Here is a 21,857-nt window from a genome sequence, read left to right as displayed (position 1 = left end):
CAGCTTCTTGCCGGTGATGTGGGATGGGGCACAATCCTGAAATTGTATTTCATAAAATGTAATTAGCAAATAAATAAATCTATAAAATCCCACTCAATCTGAGTAGTTTCAAGTTGTATCAGTCATAAATATGACTTCTGTAGTGCATGAAGAGTGATAAGCTGCCCATAGATTTGTTGTAGGTAGAACGATCCTATAGTGGAAGAGAATGCGGCTAACATACTTTTAAATTAGATTCCCTTTAATCCAATCTGCAACTAACAAGTAGTATGTTTCTGCAGACAGACAGACAGACATAGTGAAAGTGAGGGTGCCAGTTTTGTTCCAGGCAATAGCTTTGAAAGTACAGGGGTTCTGAATCAAGGCAAAAAATCCGGTTTAGGCCACCAGAGTAAGAAGTCAAGGCAGGGTAAAGTCTCTGGGTTATGGCAATGCAAGGGTTTCAAGATTCTTTGGCACCCTGGATAACTCAATGCAAAACTCAGGCTGGAGACTCCATAACAGTAGAGATTAAATGTTGCCTAAGCATGGCAGGTTTTCAGACTTAATAGAAGCTGCAGCTCTATCAGAGTTACTAGTTTCACCTTAAGTGAGACAAGGTGCCTCATCCAGCCTGCCTTGACAGCTTCTGAGTTGGAGTTCTCTGAGTCAGAGGAGGGAAAGTGACTGGCATAATAGACTCCTCTTTCATTAGTACTTCTGGACTGGTCCTCTCAGAGGTCTAGAGAGGCCTGGGCCACTTCCAACTTTTGAGACCTCTACTCAGAATAAAAACTACAAACAATGAGTCAACACACTAAAACAAAATAATACAATCCTTCCTCCTCCCCATTCAACAACCAAAAACTGTTTCCTTCAGATTCAGAGCAAGAAATACAAAGGGCCTGTGTGTAGGCCAGCCTGAGAATGAGACACACCGGTTGAATTGGAGAAATTTGCACAGTGGAAACTCTCTTCTCAAATATTTAGGCTGCAATCCTAATCCCAATGGGAGTAACCTCCATTGAATTCAATATAATTTATTTCTTATGGTTAGGATTGCCCTTAAAATCAACAGCTTCTATGTACATGTGTGCAAATGCCTTAGATACGCACAAGGGCTCTTTGGCTTCCAGCCATAGATAACCCTAATTATCCTAATGATGCAGAAAGAGGCACAGTAGCTGTGTGTTGACATTTCCATCTTATAAGAGGGTAGAAGGCCAAAAATTAGAGGCTTTCTCAAGATTATTGACCAAGGCTCTTGGTTTTGCTTCCCTCACCATGTCTCTAGGCCATACATAATATGAAGAAGTTTTTATCTTGGGATTCTAGTTACATTCCCCCCACCTTTCTGAGCAGTTTGAATATACTTGTGCATTTGTCACACTAAGTTATTGACTACTAATCAGTTTTTTCCACTTTTGCAGGGAGGGGGGTATTCGTGATACTCAGTTGTATTTTAAATTGATGTATGGATATTTTAATATGTTACTAAAGCTAACAGCATTAGAATAATAGAACCTAATAGGGAGTTCATTCCTGGAGTGTAGTTCCTTGTGGCATCCTCCATGCATATGGGGGAATCCAAAAGGAGCCAATTGCCAGTGAAGTATGCTCAGTGGCCACAGAAGAGTGCCTTTTTGAGGAGGAGTAATGCAAAACGGGGGATGGAGAGGAATTGGATATAGAATATCCTGGAAAAGGGCATAGCTGGCTGGCTGGAGCCCTTAACAGAAGCACTGCACACTGCCAAATGTTCTTGCAGGTCCCCTTGTATAGAACATTGCTCGAGCCTGCTTGTCTGTTGGGTAGTTTCTAAACCATTTTAAATGATTATAGCCTGAGAGCTCAGTTTTTAAAGTAAACAATTTGTTCTTAACAGTAGCAATTGCAAAGAAATCTGTTTTATTTAATTTCGGTTTACAAAATTTCAAAATCCCTTGATAGATGAATTTAAGTTTTGAAAATGTCATGATTCTTCCATAATTGCAAACATGAGAGACACGTTTTACAGTTAAAAGCCTATGCTGTGTTGCAGTGGAGGAGCAGACATTAATGAACTGTTCATTTTAGTGTGTATCCTTCTTCAAGTCATAATGAAAACGTGGGTGGGGAACTCCTTGCTACACTTGTTCAACAAGCATTTCCAGCTCTTTGGAAGAGCTGCCAAGCTGATCTGCACTGTATGAAGACAACATGCAGTATGTGAACAGAATAAAACTGACTGAAAGAGCAACCAACCAAAATGATACTATAACATTTTTTCCCCTTATTTAAAACTTGGTTGCTGTGAAATGCCTCTCTTTGTATTGCACTGAAGAAAATATTAATGCTACAGATAGAATGAAGAATTCATTGTCCAGTAGCAAATACCTTGTGTTAGATGTGCCAGAAAGTCTTTAAGGATTTACAGTAGGACTTAAGATCTCCCTGTTACATTCCACTGGCTAGAAAATTGGTGCCTTTAGAAGGGGAAAGAGCCCACCAGTTGATATTATGTTTGGGGTATGTCTTTGTATGCTGAAGTGACATTTTGATGCTGGGGTTTTTTGGGCGGGGGAATGGAGATACCTTTGAAGTCCTCTTGGTCTCCCTTTTGTCTGTGAAACAGCGCACATAGATTTGTTGTGTCAATTTCTTTCATTGATTGATGAACTAGCTGGCTTTATAGGGATGGCTATTTACATTTGGGCCACCGTTTATTCTTTATTATAATTAATGGTAGTATCATAGCTGATTTGCTCTCATCTCATAGCTGTTGTTTTTGGGGTTGTTTTTTTTAATGGAGGCTTGTTCTTAAGAGTTTTAGGTGAAATTTATGGTGCAATGTGTATAATTCAGCTGTTTACATTTTATTATATGCAGATGATGCTGTTTTAACCTTGCAAACCCACTTGGGACTTAGATGACTTGCAAATTATTGCAGATTGTTATTGAAACAAATATTAACTATGAGAAGTCAAAAGTTAATGGTCTTTCCAAAAGGGAAGGCCAAGTGAACTTCAGCCATGGGTATGGATAAGTATCTTGGGATCTTGTTTCATGAAACTACCAGTTAGGAAGTGCAGGACAAATTAGCAAAGGTCAAAGCAAAGCATACAATAATAACATTAATTGGATTTTTCTACACAAAAGGAAGTAAATTTGTTCCAGCAACCATATGCATGTAGGCTGCAAAAAGTTGTGACCCAGATTTTGTTTGGAGCCTCAATCTTGTTTCCAGGACTCAACTTTTCTTTGGAAGGAATTCAGTCTTCCTTTCTTAGAACTATACCTATATGTGTTGCTGGTGCTGCTTTTAATTTGGAAGTCAGTTTTAGCTCATTAAGTAGCTTGGCATGGACATACTCAATTCATTATTGGCTTCAAATTTGCTCCTTTACCTCTTCCAACTCTCTGGTCTGTCAGGTGCTGCTTTGTGTCTTTCTGGAAAAGCGAGTTAAGTGGAAAAAACTGCTGCTGGTTTTTCTCCTGTTTTCTGCTCTCACTGGAATTAGTAGTTGAATAGAGTATAAATATATAGGCGGGCAAGAGCTACATCTATTAGCTAGGGGAACATCTACTGTACGTCATTGGCCCTGGCTTCATCTGCTTCTAATAATGGTGTGTCAATACCAATGCCTCAGTACAGAAGAGTATTTTATTGGACCCTTTTAATATTAATTCTTCAAAGAGTTTAGATGGCAGAATTGCTAGAGAGCTTTCATTTAAAGATAGAGGCTGTCCATGTAACCACACAGAGACCAAAACAGTCTTATGTGTTCTTTTACTGTAGTTTTTATCAGGAGCTTAGAGAATGTATTGTATATCCTTTTATATGACAGCTTCCTAGCTGATCTTATTACAGAGCAGGTGGAAAAATATCGGAATGGCGTCATATTTCTTGTTCTTAGACTGTCAGGTTTTAAACAGTTTGTTTCAATGAGGCTGCAATTTTGTATTTTGTCTTTTTGACCTGTTGATCATAATAAACATCTGAATATCTAATTTAGGGGTCATGCCATATATATGTTTTTGCTATTGGCATTTGCTAGAAGTTTGCCTTTTCAAATCATCGTATTTATTTATTGCAGTATTGATATTTTACTTTATTAAATTTGTATACCACCCTTCATCCATAGTTCTCAGGGAGGTTCACAGCAATCGGCTGTAATGCTTTCTTGAGGGCGGGGGAAGTCTCATAAAGAAGAGCACATCCTTTGATAAGTGGTATATTCATTGTTGAATTGTTTCTTCTTAATATCTGCAATACTTGACTTTTCTGTATGCAGGGCAGTGATGGAATCTATTATATTTTGGTCCAAGGTGCCAACAAGGTATCTGGCAGTGTTGGATCTCCAGTAGCAGTGGGATGAACTCCCCCCAGGTTGTGGGTATGGTGGCTGCTGCAATAAGCAAATGGTGTTAAGAAGGTATAAACTGTACTGTTGGTTCAGTGAGAGGGAATTGATCAGGTCTGAACAGCAACTAATGCAATTGATACAGCTCTGGGAAGCTATAGATCTTTATATTCTTTCCATGATTCCTTTCCTCCTCAAACCTACTCTGACTCTAGGAACAAACTGTATCTGGGATTCTGCCATGCCCAAAAGCTTTTCCATAGGTCAAATTGGGGAGTCTTGCTCCATCTACGCCATCACCCCCCCTCCACTAAAGCATAACCTCTGTATACAAAGCCATTCAGAACGGTGAACTTGGTGCCCAAGCCCCATATAATAACTATTTCTGTGAATTGTTCCTGGAAACAAATTGGGAGCCAATGAGATCAAACAAAAAGGGAATGACATGAACTTTGTAAAATGTACCTGGAAGCAATCTTGCCACACCATTCTGCATCAGCTACACTTTCCAAACCCTTAGAGCACATTTCAGGTGTGACAGGAGGCATGGTACCTCTGGTGGGGGACATGTGCTCCTTCTGGAGTAGTTTGGCTACCTTTGTTCCCCACCCTGCACTCACATGTGGCTCCTAGAAGCTGCCAGCATGTGACAGTGGCCATACCCCGGGAAATGGATTTGACTGGCTCGCTAAATCAGGTGAGGGTTGCCGATTGGTCTCAACCCTCAGTGGATCAAGGACTTCCCCTGCATGCGATGACGGGATCTGGTTGAGTAAGCGGATGAAACCGGTAGTTGGTCCAGTGGTCAAGAAGGTGGTTTATGCACGTGCTATAGAGGGAAGTGAAATGCAGATGGGGCTCATCAACCTGGGAAGGTAACCCATCAAGGAGAAGGAAAACTCTGATCCTAAACCTCCACTGCCTTGCCTCCTTCCGCCAACTCCTGCAGCCAAACATATTGTTCTGCTTTCCTTTGGAACACACCAGCAAGGCCAAGAGGGGGGTCTTGTCGTCTGGGCAGCCCAGGACCTCTATATACAGAGCCCCAGGCTTGTGCCCTGGGGCGAGGTCACTGGTGTAGCACTCCATTGGCCAAGCTGGATATTACCAAGGTATATTTGATAGTGCTTTTTAATTGTGACATGTTGAACTGTGTACATGTTATACAAACATATATCATGGTTAATTCTTATTGTAATTTTAAAGATAAATTTAAAATGTCATTATACGGATAATTAACACTATAATATAGTTTGAAATTTTTATTGAAAGAAACAAAAATCTACTAACTCCAAAATTCCAATTATCAAAAATAAAGGAATGATGTAAAGTGAATTTACATTTTTTTTTTAAACATGAATTTGTGTTTGTCAGCTAGTCATACTGCAAAGGGAGAAGTCGTAGCCAAACTAAATGATGGTCTACAAAAGAGAGAGCTTAAAAATGCCTTCTCTGGCATCGTGTTTAAAAAATACTTTGTTTTATAGCAATCTGAAGACCACAGAAGTTACTAAATATAATCTTTCCCAGGCAACCAAAATGTGTGCTTGGAATTTCCCCTTATGCTTCCAAATGCCTAAAATAATGTATGACTCCTGGAATCGTTAGAAAAGGTATCTCCCCACAGAACCACAAAATCCATAAGCTGCCAAAAGAAGCCCAAATCAGCATGTGGCAACTCATTGCCATAGTTTCCTTTTCTATTGGTCTTAAATTAGATTTACCAGGCCTGAAACTGCTGAAATGTTTGCTAGGCCAATATGTTTTCTGGTGTCATTTCTCATTCTAAGATAGCTCTCAAAATACTGTGGCTCCGTGTAATTAGGCTTGCATAGTTCTGTGGGTTCTGTGCTTTGAAAGGGATCTTACATAGCATTGGAAAGGAAAACTGAGCCACACAGAATAGATTGTATTTGTGTGGTTACTTGTACTTTATGTTTCCCACCCTTATGCCACCACATACAAGGTTTACTATGCCTGCCAGCTGCGTGCATAGGAGGGAGCTGCATTGTGGTAGGAGGCATACTTCCTCTACTCAAATTCAAATATGCTGTACACTATAAATGGAAACAAGGCAGCAGCTTACTGCTACTGAAAAAAAAGCTTGACAAAACCCCATAACATGCTTCTCTGAGCCAGTTAAGTATGGTTATTCTGTAATGAGCCTAGAAGTTGGCAGGAAATAAACTAGACTTAATAGTTGTAGTCTGATGGCCTTTTGAGAGTTTATGTGGCCCTTTCAGGTTGGTGAAAAATCTGGATGTTCTGTCCTATGAGATATAGGCAGCGTGCAGGATTGCTGGACACTGGGAAGATAGCACTGGGTGAGCTTCATGGTAACCTTTGTGACAAACTGATTGAACTGTAGAAGAACAGACTGTCCTTCGACTATGAAACAGGGCTGCCCCTGAGTGTTCTTCTACTGAGAACAGGTAAGGGCAAGCAGACATTTAAAGCACAGCTGGAACTCGCATCATACTGAAGTTGGAGATGAAAGCTCTGCAGTGGTTATGGCATCACTTCTGGAGAAGAAGTCTCTTCCTATGCCACAGTCTACAGACTTTTCCTCTGCTGATCTCAGTTGGAAATGGCTCGGTGGGTCAGTTATGTTCTTGGTTCGCACTCAGCTGTCTGTATTTAGGTTAACTTGGTGACCTTTCCTTCGATGATGTGCTGTACTTTCCATATGACTTAATGCACATCTAATGTATGCTTTACCCTAAGGCACTACATGTTTAGAGTAAGAGTGAGTCTTATCTCCTCCACCCCACATTATTCAGTCATTCAAATTTATGTTGGGAATTATGAACATAGAACCAGGAGCCATTCCAATATTAATTTGTAATAAAAATTGAGATATTATGTATGTCTGAGTTTTTGGAATGTGTGGCTTGAGTTTTCTTACTTGGTTTTGTTTGTTTTCAGTGTGCTTCAGCTGATATGTATATGCAGGGATGGTATGTAGAGCAGTGGCCTAGGGAAAGAACTACAGGAGGAGGAGGAGCTGCCAGAGCCCCCTTTTCACACAACTACTTGCAAACATTCCTGTCTTCCACGTAGTCCAAGGGAAGTATCTAGGGATAGTGACACTTGAGTATCATGCTCTGCCATTTTGCTAGCACTACAACTAGCTGTAGTTTTTATATTTTATCTTTGGAGCAGATAATCTTTGGAGACCCATAATTCATAAGCCTTGCTTGTTTAGCCTTGAGATTATTCTGATTAATTTGCCCTTCCATAGGAAGAAATTGTAGGAAACACATTTCTGCTGCAACAGCCTGATCAGAAGGCTATGGGTGGTATTCATTGCCATGCTATTACAAACAGTCCCCACACTGTTCTGGGTGTTCTCCTGACCTCCCCAGAGCCAATTTTGTGTGCATGTGTGCCAGAGAAGGACTTTCACTGACAGGGTGTGTTAGGTGAATCCTGACCTATTACTTTTCACCTTCCTATTGAAATCCTGTTGTCTTTGTCCATGGAGTTTTCTTGGCAGGGATACTGGAGTGGCTTGCCAGTTCCTGCTCCAGGTGGATCACGTTTGGTCAAAACTCTCCACTATGACCTGTCCATCTTGGGTGGCCCTGCACGGCATAGCTCATAGCTTCTCTGAGTTATTCAAGCCCCTTCGCCATGGCAAGGCAGTGGTTGGACAGTGTTCTCGAAGCTACCAGCATGAGTTTGACCAAACTGTGGGAGGCAGTGGAAGACAGGAGTGCCTAGCGTTCTTTGGTCCATGGGGTCACGAAGAGTCAGACATGACTAAACGACTAAACAACAACAATTGAAATCCTGCGGTGGCTTCAGTTGTTTCCACAACTTTGAGGTTAAAGGTAAAGGTAAAGGGACCCCTGACAGTTAAGTCCAGTCACGAACGACTCTCAGGTTGCGGTGCTCACCTCGCTTTACAGGTCGAGGGAGCCGATGTTTGTCCGCTTTCGCAGACAGTTTTTCCGGGTCATGTGGCCAGCATTACTAAGCCGCTTCTGGTGAAACCAGAGCAGCGCACGGAAACGCCATTTACCTTCCCGCCGGAGCGGTACCTATTAATATGCTTGCACTTTTTGGCGTGCTTTCGAACTGCTAGGTTGGCAGGAGCAGGAGCTGGAACTGAGCAACAGGAGCTCACCCCATTGCGGGGATTTGAACCGCCAACCTTTTGATAAGCAAGCCCAATGCTCAGTGGTTTAGACCACAGTGCCACCCGCGTCCCTTAACTTTGAGGTTACATCACTGCAATATAATCTGCACATGATGAAGTCTAGTCACAGAAAGTATACAGTACTACAAAAAAGCGTACTGGCAGAAATTGCTTTTGCTACAACCGAGTAACATAGCCAGTCCTCTGGAATATATGTCTAGAAAACCATTATTTATTATTTCTACTACTACTGGCTATTATGTAACTTGGTTGTTACATTGGATGTAGCAACACAGTTAAGTGTTTTGGCTCCGCAAATCACAGTTTGCAACATTTGCCTAGACTGCGGCATTCAGATATCCTGTTACTGTATTTACCAAATTGTGCTTTGGCGGTTAGGAATGCTCTGCAGGCTTGCACGCCCCACTCCCTGTTCCCCTTTGGACTCATTTACTTCTTTCACTGCCTTTTGCTGTTTAGCAATGACTGTGATTCATCGGGATATCTGAACCAGCATAACCACAGCTACTGCTAACAAAAGTTTGCTCTCAAGCAATAAAACGATGCTAAATTAAACCGGGATATACGCCTAGTTTCCATAGTTTAGTTTGAAAACCAGTGGTTGTCAGTAGTAACTGTATACCAGTTACAACATCATGATATAAGATGTTGGGTAGAGAAAGCTAGAGAAACTCATAAATTATAGGTCTCCTTTGATTGCTTCTTTAGCCTTGAAATTCTCCTGGTTCAATTGCCACAAAGGGAGGGGAAATATGCATGGGCAGTGAGAAGTGGTAATGAGGAGCACACAAAGCTAGGATGTGTTCTAATCACTGAAACATGGTTTGATAATAATCAGAATAATGTCTGAACCAAACCTGCAACCAGGGCTTTTTTTCAACTGGAACTCACCAGCTCTACTGCCATTATAAGAGAACAAGGGAGGCATTTATGGTGAGTTCTGGCACCTCTTTTTCTAGGAAAATAGCACTGCCTGCAACAATTCTCTGTATTTGAGAGAAAGAAAATCCTCTTTCAATTTCTCCTATGAACTTGTATAACTGTATGCTGGATAATTAGCACATAACTTTTTTTATCATGGAGTAGCTTCAAGATATGGGAAGTGATTACTGTGTGTCTGTGTCTACACTTTTTGAAATCAAGTGTAGCCAGGTTTGCATGACAGGGTGCTGTAGTGCTTAGAGTGCTGCTGAGCCGGCACGGAGGAGACCCAAGTGTAAACCCACATTCAACTGTGAAGCTTATATGGTGACCTTGGAATAGTCACTATATCTCAGCCCTGAACATCTACAACTGCCATATTTAGAGTTACTGTTCTATATATATTTAAGAATAATACTGGAGACTGAAATCTCCTTTCAATTAGGATTGTGGAAATGTGATTCTCTAGTTACTTTGGGGATGGAATTTATCTTCTGATACTTAAGGTTTGTGTAACAGAGTATATGGAAAGCGTTAACATAATTATTCTTTTTGTCGTATATTATTGCAATTGCAAATGTTTGGCACTCTCACATATAGATTGTGTTTACCTGCACTAATTCTTTTCCAGCTTAAAAACTGGCATTCTTTAATTCTAAAGTGTCAGTAGAAGCCTCTAATAGCCTTTTCTCTTTAGTTCCGAAAGAGTGCTCAGCATCTTCAAATACAGTTTCTATATGAATTGCTGAAATTGGTAGGATCTGTTGAGATAGTGGTTTATACATAATATGGACAATCATAAATTGTTTTGAGCAGATGAATAGATTTCTCCCACTAGTGTTTCTTAAATTAATGCTGATGGAATTTGAATTCTTGAGCACAGAAGCTGATATTGATATCTTAGTTTATCATTTATATGTTGACTGAGCAAAACAAATCTGTTAATATTAACGGATTGCCTTCTGTCTTCCATATATGGTTTGGTTCACATGTAACACCAACAGCTGGAAATTATACCCATATGAGTTCTTCCCATGCTTTGGAGCTATGGGAAGAAGCCTGTGCCCATCCACTTCCCCTCTCCATCCATCCTCCATTGTGTATTCCACTTCACTTAGGATTGTAGTCCTAGTTTGCCAGTTTGGATGTAATGGCAAACTATGGTTTGATCAAACAAAGAAGCAAGAGTATCTGAGTACAGAGCTCATTCATGTACTGCCAAGATGTGATTAAACATGAAGCAGCTCAATGTGTCTCCCTCTTGTGCCTGTCCTCTAGTTTACTTTTCATTTCTTTTGCTTTGAGCTTTTTTGAAAGTATTTACTTTTGATCTGTAATTTTGCAGGAAGCCAATCTAAGGCACTTCTCCACCTCTCTAAATTTGAGGTGAATAAGCTATGGGAATATATCATGCCAGCCAAATGCATACAGCATTGGGAATATTTACTTCACTTTTAAATAAAATAAATGAGTCATATAGACCATGCCAAGTTGTTTTCCTGTCTTTACAAATGTTATTGCTGAATTTGCAAATAAATGTGAAAATTCATTCATCCATGTTTAAAACATATTCTTGTGTAATGTTCAGGTTTTCAAGATTGGGTAGTTGTAATCTTGGGTTATTGTGTTTATATTATAACATGCATTATTCCCTTGATGTTGATTTGTTTATTGTTTTCATTGTCCTTATCAGGAAAGCAGGTTTACAGTCCATTATATACTTTGTACCTCAGCATTCAGCTAGACATTTGTGCCATTTTCTAGTAGTACTTTATGTACTATTTTCTCAGCAGAAAGAAAGCCAATCTGCCAAATATTATTTTGAATATAGATCTTTTATAGAATTACCATTGCCCACTGCACTACCTACTTTCATAGCTAGTTCTTCTGGTTATATTAAAGTGCATCCAGTTCATGATTTGGTTCAGATACTGATTTCTATCAATAAATGTTTCCACAGTTGGCACAACTCTTCTGCATGTAGTAAAGATATATCACATCTTACTCCTCTGAGCTTGCAGAATGAATACCTTTATTTTTAATTAGTTACTATGACTTTTTACTGTCCAAATGGTAGGTGGCAGTGTGTTTTTTGGAGAGAGAAGGGGAAGTAAAGCTTTCCCTCAGTTTTAAATAAAATAATGATTTCAAACAGTATAACAGTACAATCCTATACATGTCTACTCAGAATTAAGTATCATGGAGTTCAACTCCAGAGTAAATGTGTATAAGATAGCACCACTGCAGTCTATTTGTTTAAAAATAACTGATGATAATTTGCAATGTTTTATTACAGTGTAGCACAGCAACAGATGCTCTTAGCCTTTCTGCAGATCATGCTGGCAATCCTTTATAACAATCGTTAAGAAATTGGAAGCAAATTGTTTGGCTGCAGCAACAAAATATATACTCTATGAAAACTTGTTCTGGTCTCTTAACTATGCTTAAGAAAGTGCTGCTTGCTGATTCTCTCTGGATTGGTGATTAATATTAGTAGTTTTTAAAAGTATTTTTTAAGACGGCAACCCAGTTTTAAGAAATGTTAATTAAGGCTGCAATGCTGTATGAATTTACCTGAGAGTATACCTATGGTATGTAAATAATATTAAACATGCAAATGTAATAAATATCAAAACAGAAAAGTACATTTTTTAAAAAGCATATTTCTAAGGAAGATTATGATTTTTAAAAAGTTTTTACAGCAACAGAAAAAATAAATACAAAAAAAATGGGAGAGCATATGCATAAATATTTAGATTTCATTCTGCAACTAGCATTAATTTTGTCAGATACTATGCTCATTTACCTGTTTTTTGGGGGGAAAGGGGCATTCATATATCAAAACAAGATTGCCCAATTGAGATTATTCTCTCTCTGCCTTTCCTCTAAATAAAGCTACCCATCTCTATCTCCTCCAATACATCCACTATTACACTGTTTCCTGGTGATGGCTATCTGGTAGGGCGACAGAGTGCAGAGTAGCAAGTGAGGGTGTTTTCTGTAGCTAATGGTGCTGGCACCCCTCTTGTGGCTCATTGAACTGCTTCCGAGGAAGGAAGAACCATTTGCAATGATATAAAGGGACAGAGTGGTTTGGTTGCTGCTGGAACAACAGAGACAGGGTTATCTTCTCCTCTCTTGCTTGGGGCTGCTGCTTCACCTTCTACTTGGTGCCCCTGACCTCCAGACAAGAAGAGCTGAGGATGGAAGAGCTATCATACTCCCTGTGATGCCTTCTTCACCCACTTCTCACTCACTCACTCTTGCCCAGGTGGGAAAACATGACTGACACCCCCTCCTTCCTTGGCTCTTTTGCACAAGCTGTGCTCTGCTAAGGGAGGGAAAGAAAAAGTGGAAAAACTCAGGATTTATATTACTCCTATGTGGCTGCTGCATACCATCTGCAGTAGAGATTGGCTCAAAAGTTAGGGACTTTGTAAAGAGGCACAGGAGTGATTAAAATTGCAAATGAAAATTGTTGGAACACATAGTTTATACGTGCATATATATTGTTGGTTTTTTTATTTTGGTTGCAATCGCTGCTGAAGTTTTGTGGTCACTCTTATTGGTTGAATGATATTTTGATTATTAAACTTGTACATTTCAACAGCAAATTTTTTTTAGAAGGATTTCATCCAGAACCTTAAAAAAGATTGCATTCCTATGTCCATATTTTTCAGATATTTTATTGAATGATATAATTTATTGCCTTCCCAGGAAAAATTCCTCAAAAAGTATATAAATGCAAAATTTATAAGGGCAGATTATGCCAAAATGCTCATTTTGCCAGTGACAAGTACCATCCCTCTGGCAAGTGGATTCTCTGAAAATATGAAGAAGGAGAGCGTGTTTTGTTTTGTTTCCCTCTGTAAAATCATAGTGAAGGAAAACAGACACATCCCACTTCCCCACTTCCTAACTACAAGCATTGGGGAAGAAGTAATATCCATGCTGCTGCTTGCATTCTCTGAAGACCTGCAGGAGGTAGAATAAACTATTGACCCTCTCCCAAGTGCTCTGAACATGCTAGAGAAGTTGGAGCTGGGTGGATGGTGGCAACCAAAAATGAAAGATGGCTAGCAAGCCAAGCAAAAGATGTATGGATATCTGTTTTATGATGTGATGTAAAACCCTGTTTTTAGGAGAAATGGACATTAAATTTTTTATACCTTCTTTTTTAACAATACTACTTTGCATTTATTACACTAGAATAAAACATTAATAGTTTCTTATACATCAGAAACACTGAGGGCTGTATCTGACAGAGTTGTCTTGTTGGTGCAAGGACTTCCGCCCTCTCCTCCCCTGGCCCAGATATCTTTTTCCCACAACTCTCCAGAGCAATTGCTTGGGTGTGTCTGTGTGTGTGTGCTGGGAACACAGAGGAGAAGGGAGGTCAGGTTCCATTGCAGAAGTCTTTATGTGAATGAGATGACTTCTGTTGGATACAACCCTTTATTAATTTTTAGTAGCAGCTCATATTAACGCAATTTAAATGACAAAAAAATCATTTTGCATAAACCTGATGTTGCATTTTATTTTGCTTTTATGCTTTGTTAGAAATATAAAGAAAAGGATAAACATAAACAAAAACACAAGAAGCAATCAGAATCCTCACCGTCTCTGGTTCCTTCTCTAACAGTAACTACAGAGAAAGTAAGTGAGCTTTTCCTACATCTTCTTTAGAATGACATTTATTTTCTTGGTGTATGTTTTATGGAGTGAGGAATTCTGCTGTTCCTAAATTGCTTATCACAGAGAACCCCTATTGATGATCAAACAGCTGTGCCTATTAGGTATTTGTAATATAACAAACTTGATTTTTGAAATGTACAGGTTTTCTAAGATATCATTGATTCTATATTACTGTTCCGCTAAAGTACTCTGCTGCTTACATAAATAAATATAGTAGAATAACCTCAACTATTTTAAAAGTTTCATATTCTCATTTGTAATCTATACTATAGTTTTCCAGTAAGTATCATGGTTTGGATGTTAGAGGAAATTCTGGTTTAACAAACCCTGGAGTACCATATATATAGTACAGTACATGTATAGTACAGCATAGTCTGTTGAAACCTCCACAATTGAATCAGTTAAAATACATAAAACAATATTTCCAAGTAATTTGTTCAGTTAGCTGGTTCAATTATGCAGTATCAGAGAAACAGTAAGTGTTGGGCAGTAAATCCGTCCGAGGGAGGAGGCAGCAGACACCACTGTCTCCACAGGTATTAACCGCCTTGTGAAACCCACCCAGTCAGTCCCTCTGACTAGATCTCACAGACCATGTTGGGCAAGGTAACATGTTTTTGGCTTCACCCTTGCAACCTTCCTGCCCACATTCTCAGGCTGCAATAACTCACAAAAAAAAATAACCAGATGGGTGTTCTAGAGCAAAAAGAAAGAAAGTAGAGTAGGAAGTATGGTCTCAACCCCAAAAATCATTGGGAGTTTTCCAACTAATTTCTGCTAAGAGTAGACCCACTGAAATCAATGTGAATTGGTCTACTGTACATATGACTAACACTGGATACAACTCACAGATTATTGGACTCAAATCACCGCATTTCTGGGCTATATTTTTGATGCTGGAGAGTTCCTGTCCTTTGTCTACTTATGTGACTTCGTAACACATCTTCCGCTTTGGCAGACATTTTATCCAGTGGGCTAAGTATCATTTTGGTTATCGTACCCACCCCCTCTTTGCTTGAAGAAGTGTACAGTACTGTTTCCATAACCTAGTGGTCTGTATGCAAAGATGATATCTAAAATCTTTTTTTGCTTCCAGATTTTTTTAAAAATAAAATCTTTACAAGAGAATCAGCAGAAATCTTGGCCTTTGGGCATTGTTTTGTATGTCAAAATGTGTTCATATCTCTCACCCGAGGATCTTGTTTCTATGCAAGTTATGTGACTTACATATAACAGGAACATTAAGAGATTTTTTTCCTTTGGTGCTTTAGGTCATATGGAGCTCCTATCATTTGAAGTTTTCTTATGTAGGTGGTAGGCTTAAATTTATGTTTCTGTTTGCAAAATGCGTTTCTAGATTTCATGGCTGTGGAGTTAGCTTTCTGTTTCCAACACCATGTTGTTTGAACAAATCTGTAATATAAGCAGAAGTATAACTGGAAATTATACCCATATGAGTGTTTCCTAATGATCCCCAAGGGGACGATTCAGATACTTCTCTCTCAAGTGGTGTAGAGAAAATAGATTAAAACATTGGGTACTATTTCCCCCACTTTTTCATCAGTGTTCATCAAACTAGTCTGTAATGCTAGTCTGTAATGCAGTCACCTGACTACCTTAATCACCAGTATTTTCTCTCTTCATGGCCTTGTCCTTTTAGAAAGAAAGACCTAGCATTCCTCATGTCAAAGCAGCAAGTTCCAACACTGACCTTCCTTTTGTAACTGAAAATTCCTAAGTTTTAGACTCTCTTGCTGGATGACAGTTCTATAATTTATGTAGATGGGATTCCAGTATTCAAATGTGAATGCACTTACACAGTTGTGTGTTCTTTGCATTTCTCCCTACCCATTGGTTAAAAAATGTTTCTGGAGAGATAATAGCCAATTCAGAGACTCTCAAACACTCCACTGTTTTACAAGTACCTTGGTAATGGTTTAATAAAATGGCACTATTTTCTTTAGTTCCACATACAGCTGATGGTTTCTCTTTTAATATACTATAGTATATTAGCAGCAGCAGCAATTTTTTTTAAAAAAATCAGAAGTAGTTTTTGGTATTTGACACCATAGAGAGAGAAAAATAGAATCAAGCAAAGATATTTGTGCTTATGGGGTAGCTCATCACTGTGGCAGTTATTGGCATAGTATGAAGGGCAAACTACTGGATCACATTCCATAATGCAAGAATTAAAATATACTGAACTATAACCACTACGAGCATGTTTGGTAGAGACTTTTAACCAGGGATACAAGTTCTGTTCTGGAATTGCATCTTGAAGCTGGGCAAGTTACGTGTTGTGTGCTTTCATTGAATTAATCTTGTTCCTTTATTTTAAAGAACTGTTTAGGATGGGAGTAATTGGGATTGGAACATGGCACACGGGGAGAGGAGTTAATGCTTCCCCCATCATGGTCCTGACAAAAATGATGTCCCTGAAGCTGATGCTTGTCCCAATGGGGAGCCTGTTCTTGACACCAATGACAGCCTTAGGTGGAGGAGTTGTTGGGCAAGAAGGTCAGCCACTCTTTTCGGCATGCTGAGGTCCCCATCTTTATCCCACCCTCCACCCCGGCCAGCTGTTGCATCAAATAAAATAACTATAGATGTTGCAATTATTTGCTTGTTGGCTTTTTCTCCGGAAAAAGGTGGAATATGGATGAGAAAATGCAATATAGTCATACCTTGGGTTACAGATGCTTCAGGTTGTGTTTTTTCGGGTTATGGACAGCCGAAACCCGGAAGTTCTGGAATGGGTTACTTCTGGGTTTCGACGGTCACGCATGCACAGAAGCGCTAAATTGTGCTTTGTGCATGCGCAGAATTGCTGAATCGCAACCTGCGCGTGCGCAAACGTGCTGCTGTGGGTTGCGAATGCTGTTGGTTGCGAAAGTGCATCCCACATGGATCACGTTCGCAACCCGAGCGTCCACTGTACCTCATTTGGGAATAGTGAAGATCCTGGTGTAGAATACTCCAAATAAGAGCCTGTGGTCTTCCTTCGTGGTCTTCTTTCTCAAGGCAGAGCAGGTTGCCCTAAAGAGCCATTTAATTTCTCAAGGCATATGAGGAGAAATAATATCTAATGAAATGGCCAGATTCTTAAAATGTCCTAGGAAAGTGTCTGAGAAAGATGAGTTGTAATTAGAAAGGCACTTTCTAAGTTTCAGCTAGGTTTCAGTCAGTAAGCGCCCCCCCCCATCCCGCCCCCTGTTCTGGAATGCTAAGCTTTAATTTGTCACTTCTGAGGCTTCATGGAATTTTGTCACAATTTATTAGCTTTTTAAACCTATTATAAAATAGAAGTTGGTTTATATTTAGTCACAACTGAATCTGCTTACCTTTAGTCACAACTGAATCTGCTAGAATAAACAATGGGTTGCCTGTTTGATGTCAGATGGTCCACAACTTTTATTTAAAAAAAGATAGACACTCAGAATAAAAACAAAATGCAATATAAAACTAGAGTAAGACATGCAATAAAAATAATGTCAGCAATTAAATGCAGCAGATTAAAACAGTCTTTAAAAGGTCTGGGAGAACATAAAGACTTTTTCCTGGCTCCAAAGAATAGCAAAATAGCCACAGGTGAGCCTGTCTGAGGAGACATCTTTGCTGTAAAAGGCTTCTGGTTTCCCATTAGCCTCACCTCATATGTCAAGGGCATCTAAAAGCATCATTTGCTGACCTATGCATGGGAAGTTTGGTGTAGGAACATGCATTTGTTCAGCTACCCTGATTCTAAGCAATGTATAGTGTACAACGTCTTCAAATACTTGTTGGCATCCGTCTGTCTTGAGAGACAATGGAGTGCATCTCTAGGAGCAAAGTCAAACTGCTGGAGAAGCACAGCACCTGCTGTGTTGGTAACTCAGAACTGCTGCCTCCCGTGTTATGTTTGCTGCGTTAGCATCACAGAAGTGACCTCCCTAAGGCGCAAACCTGAGCAGTATGCATTGAGGTCTTGAGCTGCCCAAACGACAATACCCCCCTCTCAGCCTTGCTGATGTATTGCTCTGCTTTCCTTTGGACTACGTTTGGCACCTGCTTGGCTGTAGGAGTTGCTGGAAGGAAGCGTACAAGGTGCCATTGAAGCATCTTAGGGATTCTACTTCGGATTGGTGTAGGGTTTACTCCTGAGCCTTTTCTTCTCCCAAAGATGTTCTGCAAGGCAGCGGATGTTTAGGACCAGAATTTTCCTTCTTTTTGATGGGCTACCCTCCCAGGTTGAGAAGCCCCAACTGCCCCTCACTTCCCTCTACAGCTCATGCAGAAACCGCTTTCTTGACTGTTGGACCTGCTATTGGTCTCATCCGCTCAATCCGCCGGAGCCTGTCTTTGCATGCAGGGGAAGTCCGTAACTCAGCAAGGGTTTGAAACCCATAAGCTACCCTCACCTGGTTTAACCGACCAGTCAAAGCTGTTCCTGGGGTGTAGCCGCTATCGCATGCTGACAGCTTCTAGGAGTACTGAATATGTTTGTAGAAAAATGTGTGTTAAGTATAAACAGCACCTGAGAAAACTGGCCAGAGCTAATCTTTTAGGTGAAAGTTTATATTGCTTTTCCAAAGTACATAACAAAATGTCACCCTTTTGAATTACACTGATTACGCTTTGTTGGTCTTTATCACTTCTAAATTTGCTCTTGGATTCAGCTGGGTTTCATTTGGTTTAAGGAAAACATTCCCTTTATTTTATGGGATGAATGCTGATACATATAGAATCAAAATGGCACCCCACCCACCCACCCACACGAGAGGCAGCAGAAGACACAGGGGAACTCAGGTTTGCAGAGGTACAGCATTAGAAATAAAAATAAAAGGGGACCAAGATCAGGAAATGGATTGTGTATACATGTGCACCACCATTTTTTGTCCTGACAGTTGCAGGAGGTGGGGAAGGAGAAGTAGGGGCAGTAGTTCCACTGCCACCCGTACTCATTTGGGAGGCCAGACTTGCAATAACAGCTGCCACTGGAACTGTGCAAGCTATGAATGTACTTCATTCTTCCTGTAACACATTTGCCTGTCCCAGATTTGAAAGCAGATAGAGGAATGATGGAAATCCCTAAGGTGGGACTTCTGGCATCTCCCTTAGAAATGAGACTGACTCTAGGTTGAGAAGGAGAGTGTGTCAGCACAGAAGGCTGCTAAAAGAAATAGGAGGCCTCTATCTCTGCCCAGTTAGAGCACAAGATCATGGGTGGAGGCCTGACGATACCCTGTGGGAATTCCTCTGGGTGTTGCACCCATGGAACTGGAGAAACTCATATTTAATGTAAAATGCAGTAACTTTGATGAAGTTTAATCATCAGGTGTTAAGTTTAACATGGCTTCTACATGGTTTAATTTTATTAATTTCCCAAAGGGAAATGAGGACCTCAAATAAGTTCCAACATGGTACAAGTTTCTGAATAAAGCTTTCTTTCATTTGTCATACATGAACATGCAACACTGTGGAAATACTAGAAAAAATAAATTTTCTCTATTATGTCTTTATTATATTGTATATGGCCACTTGCTACCTGATTCACTAGGACTGCACAATATTTTTCTCAGGGGTATATTTTTAAAACTTCATTAAAGATTCACATTTGGTGTTTTTCCAGATTGTGTGAAGTAAATTAGAATATATTTGGCCTTCATATTTAAGCAGTATCTTAATTTAATCAATATGTCAAATATGTTTATATTATTTGTGGAATGCTTTCCTCAGGGAGGTTCACCTGGTGCCATCATTACATGTCTTTAGGCGCTAGGCAAAAACGTTTCTCTTCAACCAGGTGTTTGGCTGATTAACATTCTATGGTTTTTTAAATGTGTTTGTGGGAGTGGGGTTATTGGTTTGTTTTTGTTTTATTATGTATTTTGCATTCTCATTTTGTATTTTAATGTTGTGAACTGCACTAGGATCTTCAGATGGCGGGTGGTATACAAATTTAAACAACAACTTTAAGTGGACAAAGTGCTTGTTGACACTTAAGGAAGTGAAACCATACTGCACTTGTTTCACTGGCTTACGTCTGCCATTTTGAAAAAATTATTTGAAGCATTTCCAAAAATGGCTTTTACAAAAAACAAACCCCAACCCTGAAACCCCATAGTAATTCTGTTGCAGAATTCGGAGTGCAATCTAGCCACATTTAAGCACTTTGAACTTCAATTAGAGAGCATTAAGGAGATGTTCAAATCTTTTCCATTAAAATGAATGAAACCTAAGTTTTTAATGGTTGGCTGAATTATGTTGTTTTGGTTTTAAAAAAACAAACCTTTGGCAAGAATTCAAAGGGCTGTGAATTGTGTTTCATGCAAACACACATTTTCTTTTCTTTGAAAAAGACCTGATTTGCACTGCAGCACCTGCTGTCCCTTAAAAACATTGTACTTGAGGGTTGGGGAAGCCTTCTTGAGCAGTAGTTGATATGGTTCAAGGGGGTGCAGGTAGAAGGGAAAATATGCAATCCATTTGTGCATATATGGAAGTATTTTAGGCATGTGGGTTAAACCACAGAGCCTAGGACTTGCCGATCAGAAGGTCGGTGGTTCAAATCCCCATGACGGGGTGAGCTCCCATTGCTCGGTCCCTGCTCCTGCCAACCTAGCAGTTCGAAAGCACATCAAAGTGCAAGTAGATAAATAGGTACCGCTCCGGCGGGAAGGTAAAGGGTGTTTCCATGCGCTGTTCTGGTTTGCCAGAAGCGGCTTAGTCATGCTGGCCACATGACCCGGAAGCTGTACGCCGGCTCCCTCAGCCAGTAAAGTGAGATGAGCGCCGCAACCCCAGAGACGGCCACGATTGGACCTAATGGTCAGGGGTCCCTTTACCTATACCTATAGAGCTCTACAGATCCTGGCTCATAACTACTAAATTTTTACCAGTAGAAAATCATCTTGTCTCTCCATTAGTCTTATACCTTCTTATCTGGAACTAAGTTCTTGAAACTCTTAGGAAACTTCTGAATAGGCCTCCATAGGATTGCACTGTTAGCACTATGATGTTTGAGATAAGCAAAAACAATTTTTTATATTAATTTTTATTGAACAACAAAGACAGACAGTACACATGAAGAGAAAAACAAACATTAACAACAAAATCATGTAAGTTAAACGCAAGGAGTTTCATAATAAAGTCATAAGAAAAATCAGGAGTGAATAAAATGGATACAGTTATAAAAGGCTTGTATAACACAACTTACATTGTACAATAAAGGAAATAGGAAAAAAGAAAAAGGTACTGCCTGTTTATGGAGTGCTAAATAAATTTTTGTTTGAAGGGGTTTGATTTTTGAATAATAAGCTTCTGTCTTACAAATAATAAGCTTGTGTCTTACAAAAATATTTTCTCCAGTTAATTTAAGATTTAGTTACTAATTTTCAAATGACAAGCAGCACTGCAGAAAAAACCATACATATGTTAATGAATATGTATAAATATTGGTGTAAATGTATTGTATTTCATCATATTGTATTTTCTTTTATACGTTGTACAGAAAATTAAAAAATTGCCTTTCAAATTACAATAGTCTGAACAACCTAAAGGAAAAGAGCTATCTTACAAAAGTTTATATCTGCAAATCTGAGGCAATAAAGATTAACTTACAGAATAACCTGTTGTTACATGTTGCAAAAGCATGTATTTCAGCAGGAACTAGTGTTTGGAAAAAATAGCTGACATTTTTTTGTATTTAATAAATAGAAGTATCATGATTAAGTGTAAGGGGATGCCAGTATGTGCACTTCTACTAATTGCTGCAATCT

General features: G+C 39.5%; 1 protein-coding gene across 7 annotated transcripts in view; it reads left to right on the top strand.

The window, feature by feature from the left end:
* MLLT10 (MLLT10 histone lysine methyltransferase DOT1L cofactor) overlaps nt 1–21,857 on the top strand; it is a 116,180-nt gene that overhangs the window by 49,568 nt on the left and 44,755 nt on the right. For 5 of the 7 annotated variants that reach the window (XM_053410420.1, XM_053410421.1, XM_053410422.1 and 2 more), the window contains one exon: nt 13,966–14,061. The exons of the other annotated variants lie outside the window; for them this stretch is intronic. In XM_053410420.1, coding sequence (XP_053266395.1) covers nt 13,966–14,061 — 96 coding nt within the window. The remainder of the gene's footprint in view (nt 1–13,965; nt 14,062–21,857) is intronic. 7 annotated transcript variants of the gene reach the window in all.

Source organism: Podarcis raffonei, chromosome 12 (assembly GCF_027172205.1).
Source record: "Podarcis raffonei isolate rPodRaf1 chromosome 12, rPodRaf1.pri, whole genome shotgun sequence".
In the NCBI taxonomy this organism is placed as follows: Eukaryota; Metazoa; Chordata; class Lepidosauria; order Squamata; family Lacertidae; genus Podarcis; species Podarcis raffonei.
The sequence above is the reverse complement of the archived record's forward strand: the minus strand, read 5'-3'. Positions and strand labels throughout refer to the sequence as shown.